This window comes from Amblyraja radiata, chromosome 10, assembly GCF_010909765.2.
Source record: "Amblyraja radiata isolate CabotCenter1 chromosome 10, sAmbRad1.1.pri, whole genome shotgun sequence".
In the NCBI taxonomy this organism is placed as follows: Eukaryota; Metazoa; Chordata; class Chondrichthyes; order Rajiformes; family Rajidae; genus Amblyraja; species Amblyraja radiata.
Window position 1 is genome coordinate 68,376,882 of NC_045965.1, and position 14,677 is coordinate 68,391,558.

At 47.1% G+C, this 14,677-nt stretch overlaps 1 protein-coding gene across 6 annotated transcripts in view; it reads right to left on the reverse strand.

The window, feature by feature from the left end:
• Positions 1 to 1,931: 1,931 nt before the first annotated feature.
• LOC116978070 (SSX family member 2 interacting protein) overlaps positions 1,932 to 14,677 on the reverse strand; it is a 50,661-nt gene continuing 37,915 nt past the window's right edge. For 4 of the 6 annotated variants that reach the window (XM_033029095.1, XM_033029091.1, XM_033029090.1 and 1 more), the window contains exons 7-14: positions 12,517 to 12,592; positions 11,920 to 12,097; positions 10,790 to 10,940; positions 10,088 to 10,218; positions 8,254 to 8,427; positions 5,711 to 5,828; positions 3,651 to 3,807; positions 1,932 to 2,738 (exon numbers count right to left, since the gene is read on the reverse strand). In XM_033029095.1, the coding sequence (XP_032884986.1) occupies positions 2,528 to 2,738; positions 3,651 to 3,807; positions 5,711 to 5,828; positions 8,254 to 8,427; positions 10,088 to 10,218; positions 10,790 to 10,940; positions 11,920 to 12,097; positions 12,517 to 12,592 (1,196 nt within the window). In that variant the 3' untranslated portion in view covers positions 1,932 to 2,527. The remainder of the gene's footprint in view (positions 2,739 to 3,650; positions 3,808 to 5,710; positions 5,829 to 8,253; positions 8,428 to 10,087; positions 10,219 to 10,789; positions 10,941 to 11,919; positions 12,098 to 12,516; positions 12,593 to 14,677) is intronic. The other 2 variants (XM_033029093.1, XM_033029094.1) reach the window with 2 other exon arrangements.

Consider the following 14,677-nt stretch of genomic DNA (forward strand, 5'->3'; position numbering starts at 1 on the left):
ACGATTGGCACAAAATACTGGAGTAACTCAGCGGGACAGGCAGCATCTCCAGAGAGAAGGAATGGGTGACGCTGAGCCAAAGCGTCACCCATTCTTTCTCTCCAGAGATGCTGCCTGTCCCGCTGAGTTATAGTCACAGAGGGATACAGCATGGAAACAGGCCCCTCGGCCCAACTTGCCCACACCGGCCAACAATGTCCCAGCTACACTAGTCCCACCTGCCTGCGCTTGGTCCATATCCCTCCAAATCTGATGGATGGGATTTATATAGCACCTTTCTAATACTCAAGGCGCTTTACATCGCATTATTCATTCACTCCTCAGTCACACTCGGTGGTGGTAAGCTACTTCTGTAGCCACAGCTGCCCTGGGGCAGACTGACAGAAGCGTGGCTGCCAATCTGCACCTACGGCCCCTCCGACCACCACCAATCACTCACACACATTCACACACAGGCAAAGGTGGGTGAAGTGTCTTGCCCAAGGACACAACGACAGTATGCACTCCAAGCGGGATTCGAACCGGCTACCTTCCGGTTGCCAGCCGAACACTTAGCCCATTGTGCCATCTGTCGTCCCAAATCTGTCCTATCCATGTACCTGTCTAACTGTTTCTTAAACGATGGGAAACTCAGAACTCTTGAAATAGCTTGTACAGTGGGACAGGCCCTTTAGCCCAAACCTAATTGCCCTGGGGATTCAGTGGTGGCAACAGTGGTGGCAAAGCGGTAGAGTTGATGCCTTGCCTCTCCAGAGACACGAGTTCCATCCTGAGCTGAGGTGCTGTCTGTGGTTTTTACCTTCTGCCTGGGATCTCGTGGGTTTTCTCCAGGTGCTCGAGTTTCCTCCCACATACCAACTTCGTACAGCTTTGTGGGATAACTGGCCTTGGTAAAATTGTCCTTAGTGTGTGGGATAGAACTAGTGTATGAGTGATCGCTGGTCAAACTCGGTGAGCCGAAGGGTCTGTTTCCAAGCTGTATCCCTAAACTAAACTGAAGCTGCCTTCTTAAACAGCTGCAGTCCTCGAGGTGTGGTTGCACCCACAGTGGTGTCGGGGGAGGGAGGGAGTTCCAGGACTGAACCCGCGACGCTGAAGGAACGGCAACAGATTTCCAAGTCAGGACGGTGAGTGGCTTGGAGAGCAACTCCCACGAGGCGGTGATCCAGGTCCTTCTGTTGCCCTGCACCTGCTAGCTGGTAGAGGCGGCAGGTTTGGAAGAGTTTAGTTATGCAGCGTGGAAACAGGCCCTTCGGCCCAACTTACCCATGCCAACCAACATGCCCCATCTACACTAGTTCCACCTGCCTGTGTTAAATCTTTCCTATCCATGTACACACACACACAGACACACACACACACACACACACACACACACACACACACACACACACACACACACACACACACACACACACACACTAAAGGCCAGCGGATGTGTATGTCTGGTTATTTGGGGAATACTGATTTGACTGGAGGTTTTACAGGCGGTGGGGAGAAGGTGTTCACAGCTCACTGTAATCGCCTGTGAATCTCCTGGACTCCAGGACACCCAGCAGAGGCACACGTTGCAAGGGGCAGATCATGAAACCCAACCACAAACAAATAAAATAGAGATAGACTCAGCGGGTCAGGCAGCATCTGTGGAGAACATGGATAGGTGACGTTTCACAGAGTGCTGGAGTAACTCAGCGGGTCAGGCAGCATCTGTGGAGAACATGGATAGGTGACGTTTCACAGAGTGCTGGAGTAACTCAGTGGGTCAGGCAGCATCTGTGGAGAACATGGATAGGTGACGTTTCGGGTGAAGGAGTCTGTAAGATTTTACGATTCTTCCTTTGGTTCATAAGGCATTAACTTCTCAAAACACACTGAACCGGCAATGAACAAGCCTTTACAGCAGGGACTGAAGAACAACACAAAACCTTGCATTAACTTAAGGTGCACCTCCTGCAAACACATTTATTATTATCCCATGTTTCAAGGACTAAAAATTAATGTGTTACATTTAAAGCAGAACCTAACTAAATATATAATATAATTTCAAAAACCTCCTGATTAAATCTCTGTCAGAACAAGGACCCGGTAGAACCATTGCTTGTAGTGGTCTGATGTGTGCTCGATTCCTTCACACCACAAGTACATTAAATAAAATTATCCCAGCTTCTGTAGTGGCTCACATTACTTACATCAACAAATTAAAAGCAAAAAATCTTTTTTCTTTTTAAATTAAAACAATTAATCTATGTAAAATCAGCAAGAGAAATCATCAAAAACAGATGCATTTAAAATGAGATAATTCAGACCCAATTTGTAATAAACCCTAGGGCACCATTGGAAAGCCAAAAAAAAAAAAGTCGTCCGGACTTCACAATTATAATCTGGATAGTTTCCACTCAACATACAAAGTGCTGGCTGAAGTGACTTCAAATGTCAGTATGATTGGGCTCAAATGCAAGTGCGTTATGCCGAGGCCTCTGTGTCGCATTACACAGTCCGGGAAAATAGTTTGTGCCATCCCCACCGATCAATTGAAGCCCAGTTCACTTGCAGATTGCAGAGAATTTTCGTCCGAGTCGCCTTCATCCTGCAAATGTTTCCAAGACATGGAGCCGTTAAAATGTGAGAGATCCAGGCCTGGCTTCAAGGTGCTCCTAAACTTTTCATGTGAGATGCCATTGCTGTTTCTGTTCATCTCCGAACTCCCCACAATTCCTCTTTTTGGTACATGTCTCGAGCTGAAAATAAAACTAACAAAATCAAAATGTCACTCTGAATTCAATTCACAAAATCATTAAATATCACTCGGAATCCAATTTTCAAAATCATTAAATGTCAATCTGAATTCAATTCACAAAATCAGTAAATGTCACTGAAATCAATTCACAAAATCAGTAAATGTCACTGAATTCAATTAATAAAATCAGTAAATGTCACTGAAATCAACTCACAAAATCAGTAAATGTCACTGAATTCAATTCACAAAATCAGTACATGTCTGAAATCAATTCACAAAATCTGTAAATGTCACTGAATTCAATTCACAAAAATCATTAAATGTCAATTTGAATTCAATTTAGGGGACAAAATGATCAGATTCATAAGAGAATGCTGGAGTAACTCAGCAGGTCAGGCAGCATCTGTGGAGAACATGGATAGGTGACGTTTCACAGAGTGCTGGAGTAAATCAGCGCGTCAGGCAGCATCTGTGGAGAACATGGATAGGTGCCATTTCAGGTCAGGTCCCTTCTGAAGAAGTATCTTTGGTATAAACCAACATCTGCAGTTCCTTGTTTTTACTACTGATCTGAACAAGTTATTTGCTCTAAAGATGGACACAAAAAGCTGGAGTAACTCAGTGGGTCAGACAGCATCTGTGGGATAGAAGGGTCGCGATATGAAACATCACCTATTCCTCGTCTCCAGAGATGCTGTCTGACCCGAGTTACTCCAGCCTTTTGTGTCTATCTTGGGATCAAACCAGTATCTGCAGTTCCTTCCTGCACAAGGTATTTTCCTTGCGGTGTAAAACAAATTAACCACTCTTCCCACACCAACCTGGCACTCATTTCCCTTCCTAAACCTCACGCAGTGCTACCACCAGCAGCATTAAAGACACACAGGTGAAAACTTGCAGTGTTACTACCCACCTAGAGCCAGCAGTCAGACACTCTGTTGCAGCCGGTTCGGTGGAACTCTTTATTGGTGGGAATTTGGTATTTTTGGAAGGTTCGGGTGTACTATTAGGTCGGAAACAAGCGGGTTTATTTGGCTGCGGCTGGATCTTGTACTTCTCCTGCTCCGCACCTGGAAAATATTGAAGATATTGTTGCAATCAAGCACATGCAAGATATATCCTGAAAGGTGAAACTGCAGTTAAAAGGAAAAATAAAGTTGGGCATCATGTTCATGCTTAATGAAGAAACCGAGTTTCACTATTTGCCAAGACATCATTCTGCCACGGTGGCACAGTGCTAGAGTTGCTACCATATAGCACCAGAGACCCGGGTTCGATCCCGACTATGGGTGCTGTCTGTACGGAGTTTGTACGTTCTCCATGTGACCTGCGTGGGTTTTCTCCGGGACCTCCGGTATCCTCCCACACTCCAATGACGTACAAGTTTGGAGGTTAATTAGCTTGCTATAATTGTAAATTGTCCCCGGTGTGTATAGGATAGTGTTAGGGTGCGGGGATCGCTGGTCGACACGGACGCGGTGGGCTGAAGAGTCTGTTTCGAAGCTGTATCTATAAACTAAACATTGAACGTTGGCAGGATGTAGAACGTTGGGCACCGTAAAACAGCATCCAAGGTTAAATGCTATCTGTAATGAACAAGGACCCCTACAGCCCAGGAACAGGCCCTTCGGCCCACAAAGTCTGTGCCCAACCTGTTAATCTCCTCTGCCTGCACGTGATCCATATCCTCCATTCCCTGCAAATCCAAGCTTCTATCCAAAAGCTGCAAACTTCCAGGCATTCACTGGGTAAAAACATTTGCCCCTCTCGCCTTGAAGCTCTGCCATCTTGCATTTGATTTTTCCCATCCTGGGGCAACGGTTCGGACCGTTTACTCTCTCCACTTCCAACATTCCAGAGGAAATAATATTCAACTTTGTCCAACCTCTCCCTGCAGCTAATACCCCAAGTCCAGGCATCATTCAACACAGACATCCTTCACTGTGGTGGAAGGCAATACAGTTCACACAGACCCTCCTTCCTTGTTATCCCTGTAACTAATACCCCGAGTCCAGGCACCATTCCAGTAAACCGCTATACTCTTAAACGCCGCGATCGTACCGTATTGTTAAGGGCCTCTCCAACGAGCATGCGACTGCATGCGGCAAGCGCGACCTAAAGGGCCTCTCCAATGAGCATGCGATTGCATGCGGCAAGCGCGACCAAACCAGAAGCAGGGGCCGCGCGGAGGTCGAGTGAGTGACATGAAGTTCGAGGGACGTCTGCGGGAAGTTCGCGCGTGACGTACGGCGTCGAGGCGGCTGCGGGCTTGTAGGCCGTTGCCGCGCGGAATTTTGGAAAACTGTCAGTTTTTCGGAGCCCCGCGCGATGTCGGGACCAGCTCCGCACAATTCCATACGGCCCCGCGAGGCCGTACGGCTCAAGCGACCACGTTAGGTCGCGCTTGCCGCATGGAGTCGCAGCTCGTTTGACAGGCCCTTTAGGTCGCGCTTGCCGCATGGAGTCGCATGCTCGTGGGACAGGCCCTTTATGCTAAGGGCTTTGAACATGGACTGAAATGCTCCCCAAGCATGTAGCTGTAAACTGTGGAGAACTAGCACAAGGCAATCAGACTGGACGGGAATGAGGGGGATAAAAAAAACTCTCTCTCGACAGCACAATAGGAGAACAATGAAGATAACAAGACCAGTAATAAACCAAAGATAGACACAAAAAGCTGGAGTAACGCAGCGGGTCAGGCAGCAACTCTGGAGAGAAGGAATAGGTTATGTTTTGGGTCGAGACCCTACTTCAGACGGAGTGTCAGGAGACAGGGAAACAAACCCTTTCCCCTGACTCCCAGTCTGAAGAAGGACCTCTACCTGAAAGGTCACCTATTCCTTTTCCCCAGAGATGCTGCCTGAGCCGCTGCGTTACTCCAGCTTTATGTGACAAAGACCAGTAATAAAGAGGAATTAACACAATCATAGTTGTCCATCAATTGTTTAACATCTCCTGCGTTATAAAACTTACCAATAGACAAGGCACTTTGTGGCTTCATTATTTTTGTCCTTTTGCTCTCCCCAAATGGGGTCATGTTCAAGAACTGCTGCTTCAGCCACGTGGCTCGATCTTCTTCAAAAACCTGCCTCTGCAGACAGAAATGCAAAACGTCACAAACGGCATTTCTCTGTCTATCGGCACAGACTCCATCTACACCTCACGCTGCCTCGGCAAGGACCAGTCTCACCCCAGTCACTCCCTCTTCTCCCATCACCTCACCTCCCTTCCATCGCCTCCATCTACACCTCACGCTGCCTCGGCAAGGCCAGCAGCATCATCAAGGACCAGTCTCACCCCGGTCACTCCCTCTACTCCCCTCTCCCATCGGCCAAGAGGTACAGAAGTGTGAAAACGTACACCTCCAGATTCAGGGACAGGTTCTTCCCGGCTGTTATCAGGCAACTGAACCATCCTCTCACCAACTAGAGAGCGGTCCTGAGCTGTCTATATCACTGTAGACTCTCGGACTATCTTTAATCGGACCTTACTGGAATGTATCTTGCACAAAACCATATTCTCTTTATCCTGTATCTGTACGCTGTGGACAACATGATTGTAATCATATATTGTCTTTCTGCTGGCTGGATAGCATGCAACAAATAAGCTTTTCACTGTACCTCTGTAATAAAGTGTCCACTGTATTGGGCCTCACAATAAAGTGAGCAGCACTACCATTTACAATCTTTTATGTAGAAGGATTTGGAAAGAAGAAATTTATGTTTAACCTTTTGGGGTTGGACAGGCTAGATGCAGGAAGATTGTTCCCGATGTTGGGGAAGTCCAGAACAAGGGGTCACAGTTTAAGGATAAGGGGGAAATCTTTTAGGACCGAGATGAGGAAAACATTTTTCACACAGAGAGTGGTGAATCTCTGGAACTCTCTGCCACAGAAGGTAGTTGAGGCCAGTTCATTGGCTATATTTAAGAGGGAGTTAGATGTGGCCCTTGTGGCTAAAGGGATCAGGGGGTATGGAGAGAAGGCAGGGATGGGATACTGAGTTGGATGATCAGCCATGATCATATTGAATGGCGGTGCAGGCTCGAAGGGCCGAATGGCCTACTCCTGCACCTATTTTCTATGTTTTCATGTTCCCACGTAAGTGGGAAGAAATATAATATTGCATCATGTAACATTTTTACACCAATCTTGTGACGTTTCTCTGTACGATAACTGGGTTAATTCCCAAGTCTGGCGCCTTCAGGAGAATCCCTACCTGAAACACCGCCTGCCAGTCTGAAGTGTCCCAACCAGAAACACCATCTGACAATTCCCTCCACAGGTGCTGCCTGACCCGCCGAGTTAAAGAATGATACAGTGTGGAAACAGGCCCTTCGGCCAACTCGTCCACACTGGCCAACAATGTCCCAGCTACACTAGTCCCACCTGTCCATGTTTGGTCCATATCCCTCCAAACCTGTCCCATCCATGTACCTGTCTAACTGTTTCTTTAATGTTGGGATAGTCCCAGCCTCAACTACCTCCTCTGGCAGCTCGTTCCATACACCCACCACCCTCTGGGTGGAAAAGTTACCCCTCAGATTCCTATTAAATCTTTTCCCCTTCACCTTGAACCTATGTCCTCTGGTCCTCGATTCCCCTACTCTGGACAAGAGACTCTGTGCATCCACCTGATATACTCCTCTCATGATTTTATACACCTCTATAAGATCACCCTCATCCTCCTGAGTTCCTCCAGCACTTTGTGTTTTGCTCAAAGCCCCTGCATCTGAAACGTCTTGTGTCCCCACTGGGCTGATTGTGGACTTTGGAAGGGGTAGGATAGGGACCCACAATCCCGTTTATATCAACGGGACGATGTTGTAAAGGGTCAAGAATTTTAAATTCCTGGGCGTGCACATTTCCGAAGATCATTCCTGGTCCCAGCACACTGATGCAGTTATAAAGAAGGCACATCAGCGCTCTCTACTTCCTGAGAAGACTACAGAGAGTCGGTATGTCAAAGAGGACTCTCTCAAACTTCTACAGGTGCACAGTAGAGAGCATGTTGACCGGTTGCATCGTGGGTTGGTTCGGCAACTTGGAGCAGAAAAGGATGCAGAAAGTTGTGACCACTGCCCAGTCCATCATCACCTCTGACCTCCCCACCATCGAAGGGATCTATCGCAGTCGCTGCCTCAAAAAGGCAGCCAACATCATCAAGGACCCACACCATCCTGGCCACGCACTCATCTCTCCGCTACCTTCAGGCAGAAGGTACAGGAGCCTGAAATCTGTTACATCCAGATTCAGGAACAGCTTCTTCCCCGCAGCCATCAGGCTATTAAACTCGCCAACAAACAGACTCTGAGCTGTAACAGCCTGTTGCACTTTATCTACATATTTATGTGTATATTGAACTGAACTGTTCTGTATTTATGCTTACAATATTCTGTTGTGCTGCAGCAAGCAAGAATGTCATTGTCCTATCTGGGACACATGACAATAAACCCTCTTGACTTGACTTGACTAATTCCATTCGACACAAAGAGTATAAAGGCAGGAAAATGTCTACCTCGTGGCCCAGTCGAATAGCTGCTTCGGTAAAGTTTCTTCTTTCCCTCTCAAAGTTTTTCTTCTGGTCATTAAACAAGGTCCACTCTTCTTTCAGTCGTTCTTTCTCTTCCAGTAAGTAGCAGTCCCGCAGTAGTACGGCTGTTTCATCGTCACACTGCGTACTAAGCTGTTGCTTTGCAAACAAAGGCAGGAATAACGTGCACATTTCGAAAATTAATCCTCAAAAGCTCACCCCTGGTCCATTGTGGAAGCAAAATTTGACAACTCAACCCATTTTTGTAGAAAAAATCAAAATAATCCTAGGACAACTCAAAATCATCCAACCACAACCAGAGAATGGTCCTGAACTACTATCTACCTCTTTGGTGACCATCGGATTATCCTTGACCGGACCTTGCTGGCTTTACCTTGCACTAAACGTTATTCCCTTACCACAGGCACAAAATGCTGGAGTAACTCAGTGGGGCAGGCAGCATCTCTGGAGAGAAGAAATGGGTGACAGTTAGGGTCCAGACCCTTCTCGAGTCTGAAGAAGGGTCTTGACCTGAAACGTCACCCATTCCTTCGATCCAGAGATGCTGCCTGTCCCGCTGAGTTACTCCAGCATTTTGTGTCTATCTTCGGTTTCAACCAGCATCTGCAGTTCCTTCCTACACATTATTCCCTTATCATACATCTATACACTGCAAATGTAATCATGTATTGTCTTTCTGCTGACTGGTTAGCAAGCAACAAAAGCTTTTCACTGTACCTCGGTACACGTGACAGTAAACTAAATCACAGGTAGTTTCTGCTGCATCAAGTTTCCATAATTGGTTCTAACACGATTGATGAATTAGGAATACTATTTACATTACAAGGGCCATTATAGTTAGTTATACTGCAATTTCGATCAGAAACTAGAGAACAGTTTGAAAATTACTTTGGAAATTGAGAAGCAGAAAAATAAAGATTGTAAGAATAAGGAACTGCAGATGCTGGTTTACAAAAAAAGACATTAAGTGCTGGATGAACTCAGCAGGTCAAACGGCAGCCCAGGAGAACATGGATAGGTTGCGTTTTGGTTTGGGACCCTTCTTTAGACTGATTGTTGGAGGTGGGGGAGGGGTAGGAACGCTGGAAGAGAGTGGGAGGCAGTTCTATGTACGACAGGCAATAGGTGAACACAGGTGGGGGGGGGGAGGTGATACGTTGGACAAAGGTCAGAGGTGAAAAGAGAGAAGGTGCAAGACAAAAGGCTGGATGAAATACAAATTGTGAAGTCAGAGGAAGGAATGTCGGTGGAGGGAGGGGGAGGGGAGGAAAGGGTGGAATTGCAGGTGGGGCACAAGGGAGGGGGAGGAAGGATTGTTAAAACTGTTCATACCGTGGAGTTAGATAGCTGACAGCTTTCCTTACTACAAGTTGCAATGCCATTTGCAGTGAAGGCTTAGTTCATATGTTCATCACTTCTAGGAGCAGATTTAGGCCATTCGGCCCATCAAGTCTACTACGCCATTCAATCATGGCTGGTCTATCTTTCCCTGTCAACCCCATTCTCCAGCCTTCTCCCCATAACCTCTGACACCCGCACTAATCAAGAATCTGTCAATCTCCGCCGTAAAAATGCCCATTGACTTGGCCTCCACCGCCGTCTGTGGCAAAGAATTCCACAGATTCACCACCCTCTGATTCCTCCTCATCTCCTTTTTAAAAGTAGGTTATTTTATTCTGAGGCTGTGGCCTGTGGTCCTAGACTCTCCCACCCAGAGAAGCATCCTCTCCACATCCACTCTGTCCAGGTCTGTCAGTAGTGGGTAAGTCTCAGTGTACGTGTGACAACACCAGCATACCTGCAACAGCTGCTGCTGCCCCTTGATCACATCTCGACATTGCCGGATTTCCATCTTCAGCCTCTCCACTTCCTGCTCGTGATCGTCCCTGCTGATCTCCTCGCTGTCCAGGAAGCCCGACGTCAAGGCTGCTGCAACCGGGAAGCTCAGCTCATCAACACTGCCCAGATTGCCGGCTACCCCAACGTCCCACGCAACCAGCCTCCAACCCCCTCCCTTCACACCACCCAGGGACCCAGACCATGGGGCCCCACCCAAAACATCGCCCCTCAACTCCCTCCACAAATGCTGCCTGACCCGCTGAGTTACTCCAGCACTCTGTGAAACGTCACCTATCCATGTTCCCCACAGATGCTGCCTGACCCGCTGAGTTACTCCAGCACTCTGTGAAACGTCACCTATCCATGTTCTCCACAGATGCTGCCTGACCCGCTGAGTTACTCCAGCACTCTGTGAAACGTCACCTATCCATGTTCCCCACAGATGCTGCCTGACCCGCTGAGTTACTCCAGCATGTATCTACCTCAAGCATCTTAGCACAATTTGCACCTTATTTGCATTTTGGTTCCCCCCCCCTTTTCAATTCTGTGAGCTGTTGCTTTAGAATCCGTTATTATTGGCACGTTTCCCCAAGGCTGAGGGACTCCTGTGGCCATTACCAAGTGGTCTTTGAAACAGGAAGCGGTCCAGAACTAGACTCACCTTGTGAGTCGAGCTTCTCCACGTGGCTCTTCAGCATTCTCCACTGTTGCCGGATGCTGTTGGTTAGTTGTTCCCGCACCTCCTCACACGACAGCTCCAAGCTGTTTACTTTATTTGACTCACGGGAATCCTCTTCATTGTCCGACCCAGCCTGTCAAATCACAACCCAATCAAAACCGCCTCTCGGATGCCAGAAAGAATTTAGAATGTCGACACACACGGCTTCATAGAAAAATATCTTGTTTGTCATGGTGACATCAATAATGGCAACCTCCAATAAACATAGAACATAAACCAGTACAGCCCACCATATCTCCTCTGCCTGACCTGACCTATCCCTCCGCAGTCATGTGCCTTTCTAAAAGCCTCAGAAACACACTGTTGTATCTGCCTCTGCCACCACCCCTGCCTGACTATTCCAGGCACCCACCTCCCTCTGTGTATAAAACTTCACCCTCCATTAAACCTTCACTCTCTCACCTTGAAGCTAAATAAACTCTCTTGTCTTGAGCATTTCCAGTCTGGGTATAAGGTTTGTGACTGTCCCCACTCTCTACGCTTCTCATCAATGTTATCCACCTGCCAGTTTCCCCAGCCACCTCCAACATCTCAGAGAACATTTGAGGCAGGACATTCTTGCTATTGAGGGAGTGCAGCGTAGGTTCACAAGGTTAATTCCCGGGATGGCGGGACTATCATATGCTGAGAGAATGGAGCGGCTGGGCTTGTATACTCTGGAGTTTAGAAGGGTGAGAAGGGATCTTATTGGAACATATAAGATTATTAAGGGTTTGGACACGCTAGAGGCAGGAAACATGTTCCTGATGTTGGGGGAGTCCAGAACCAGGGGCCACAGTTTAAGAATAAGGGGCATGGCATTAGAACAGAGATGAGGAAACACTTTTTCATACATAGAGTTGTGAGTCTGTGGAATTCTCTGCCTCAGAGGGCGGTGGAGGCCTAGCAACAATTATAAATTACACGTGTGGGATTAAAGTTACACGAGTACAGCAAATGATTGGCTTGTTGGTGCACCAGTATTACGAAGCAATGGTAGAACAAGGGGAGTAAAAGGGTGATGATTTGAGAATAACACGTCAACAACAACTGCATACCACTGCCAGACTCACCAGACCACTGCTATCTTCCAACGGCTCTTTTGACCGTTGCTTTCTACGGTTCAGTATGGACATCATCTCTCTCTTCATCTGCTGGAGGACTTGTTTCAGTTCGATATTTTCCACCATCAGCTCTTTGTGATGCCTCTCGTAGTTATTGATGAGGGTTTTGTACATTTCCCCTTCATTCCTGCAGGGTTGGGGTGAGAAATGAGGAAGCAGAAGACAGTCAAGAATAAGGAGTAAGCCATTTAGAACGGAGACGAGGAAACACTTTTTCTCACAGAGAGTTGTGAGTCTGTGGAATTCTCTGCCTCAGAGGGCGGTGGAGGCCGGTTCTCTGGATGCTTTCGAGAGAGCTAGATAGGGCTCTTAAAGATAGCGGAGTCAGGGGATATGGGGAGAAGGCAGGAACGGGGTACTGATTGGGGATGATCAGCCATGATCACATTGAATGGCGGTGCTGCTTCGAAGGGCCGAATGGCCTCCTCCTGCACCTCTTGTCTATTGTCTATATCTATCACACTGTGATTTTGAAGAGGGAGATTATGACAATGTGTTTCCTGGGTCAAAAGAGAAGTGAAAGATCCTCGTTGAACGAGAGCATACCTGGCTTCCGTTTTGCTGGTGCGCCAAGCACTCCGCCGCCCATCCGACCGCCCCACGTAATTAAGGATGTCAATACCTAATGCATGGACAAAGTGACCTGATGTAAACAACACATACCATGCTCATGTCCCTCCAAACCTGTCCTATCCATGAACCTGTTTCTCAAACATTGCAATAGTCCCAGCCTCAACTACCTCCTCTGCCACCCTCTGTGTGAAAAAGTTACCCCTCAGATTCCTATTAAATCTTTTCCCCTTCACAAACCTCTGACTTTTGGTCCTCAATTCCCCTACTCTGGGCAAGAGACTCCGTGCATCAACCCAATCCTCTCATGAGATCATAGTGTAAAGGAAAGTACATTTTTTTTAAACATACCGGTCTGGTTTATGGTTCCATCCATAGCAGGTACTATCACAACATTTACAAAACATTTGGACAGGTACATGGATAGGGATATGGGTCACATGCAGGCAGATAGGACAAGTGTAGATGGGACATGTTGGTCGGCATGGGCAGGTTGGGCCGAAGGGCCTGATTCCACACTGTGTTACTCTATGTGTTGACTGGATAACACACAAAGTTGTTCAGCATATCTCACTACACATGGCCACAAACAACCAATACCGATTACGTGAATAAATAATGAATAATTTGTAAAGACTATAAGAGGGGTTGCCAAGCTCTTCTCAGAGAAGGATCTACTGCAGTACCATCTGACACAATCACTCCGAGTTTGATTTGATTGTATTTCTGTAATAGTATAGCTGGTCTGTTTGGAGAGCATGCAAAATAAAGCTTGTCATTTACCTCCGTACATGCGACAAAAATGACCAGGAACCTAACCTAAATTTGCTGAAGAGGTGAGGCAACACACAGAATTCAACAGGCAGCACTGATGGAACTCTCTCTACCCGACCCAAACATGAAGAACAGGTCTACACTCCACACCAGGGTAGTCCCATCGTTACTGGGGCTCAGGCTGAATAACGCAAGGCTGAGTGTCGAGTACATGGTCTGGCATGGAGCGCACAGCTGTACAGCACAGGCACAGGCCCTTTGGCCTACACGTAATCCATGTGCCTATCTATAAGCCTCTTAAACAACACTATCATATCTGCCTCCAACATCACACCTGGCAGCATGTTGCAGGCACCACCCACTGTGTCTTGCCCCGCACATCTCCTTTAAACTCCTCCTCCTCCCCCCGTCCCCTGTACTTGAAGCTCTAACATTTCCACCCTGGTATAAGGGTTCTGACTGTCCACCCTATCCACGTCTCTCAATTTTATAAACTTCCATTCTCAATGTCAGATGCTCCAGAGAAACCAATCCAAGCTTGTCCAGCCTCTCCATACAGCTAATCCCCACACAATCCAAGCACCAGGGGTGTACAACTGCACCCCTCCACATCCCCTCTGTATTGCAGAAGGCTGCAATAGTGCAGCCTGCGAAAAAACACTCCATCACTGACAGGTCTCCACTTTAGACTGGGCATGGGTGGAAGTTCCAGAGCTCACCCAAAAAGCTGAAGTAACTCAGCGGGACAGGCAGCATCTCTGGAGAGAAGGAACGGGTGACGTCGCCCTGTCCCGCTGAGTGACTCCAGCTTTTTGTGTCTATCTTCAGTTTAAACCAGCATCTGCAGTTCCTTCCTACACATTTGGTGGAAGTCCCAGAGTTGTGTTGACAAACGGCAATTGGTTTTACTGCCCATCCTGCCACGATATCCGAGCCTGAACAAGTCAAACTCAACCCCTGCTGTATTACTGCTGATATACCATGAGGGGGCAGTAAAAGCCAGAGAGAGAAATTGCATCAGATGGTGACAGCAACGACATGAACACAACACTTCAAATGTATTGTGTGTGTGTTTTGTTGCGTTTTATTGGTATGACTATGGCAAATCAAATTCCTCGCAATGACAATAAATTGAATTGTATTGTATTGTAATTGTATTGTATTTTTGCACAAAAGTCCGCGAGCATTGCCACTTTCATTTCACTGCACATCTCGTATGTGTATGTGACAAATAAACTTGACTTGACTTGAACACTAGCTCAACATTGTTACTTACATTTCACCGTGACCTCCAGTTTACGAACAGCTTCTTCCCAGCTCTTCGACACAAAACACTAACTAAAGTATGAACTGTGGACTGTTT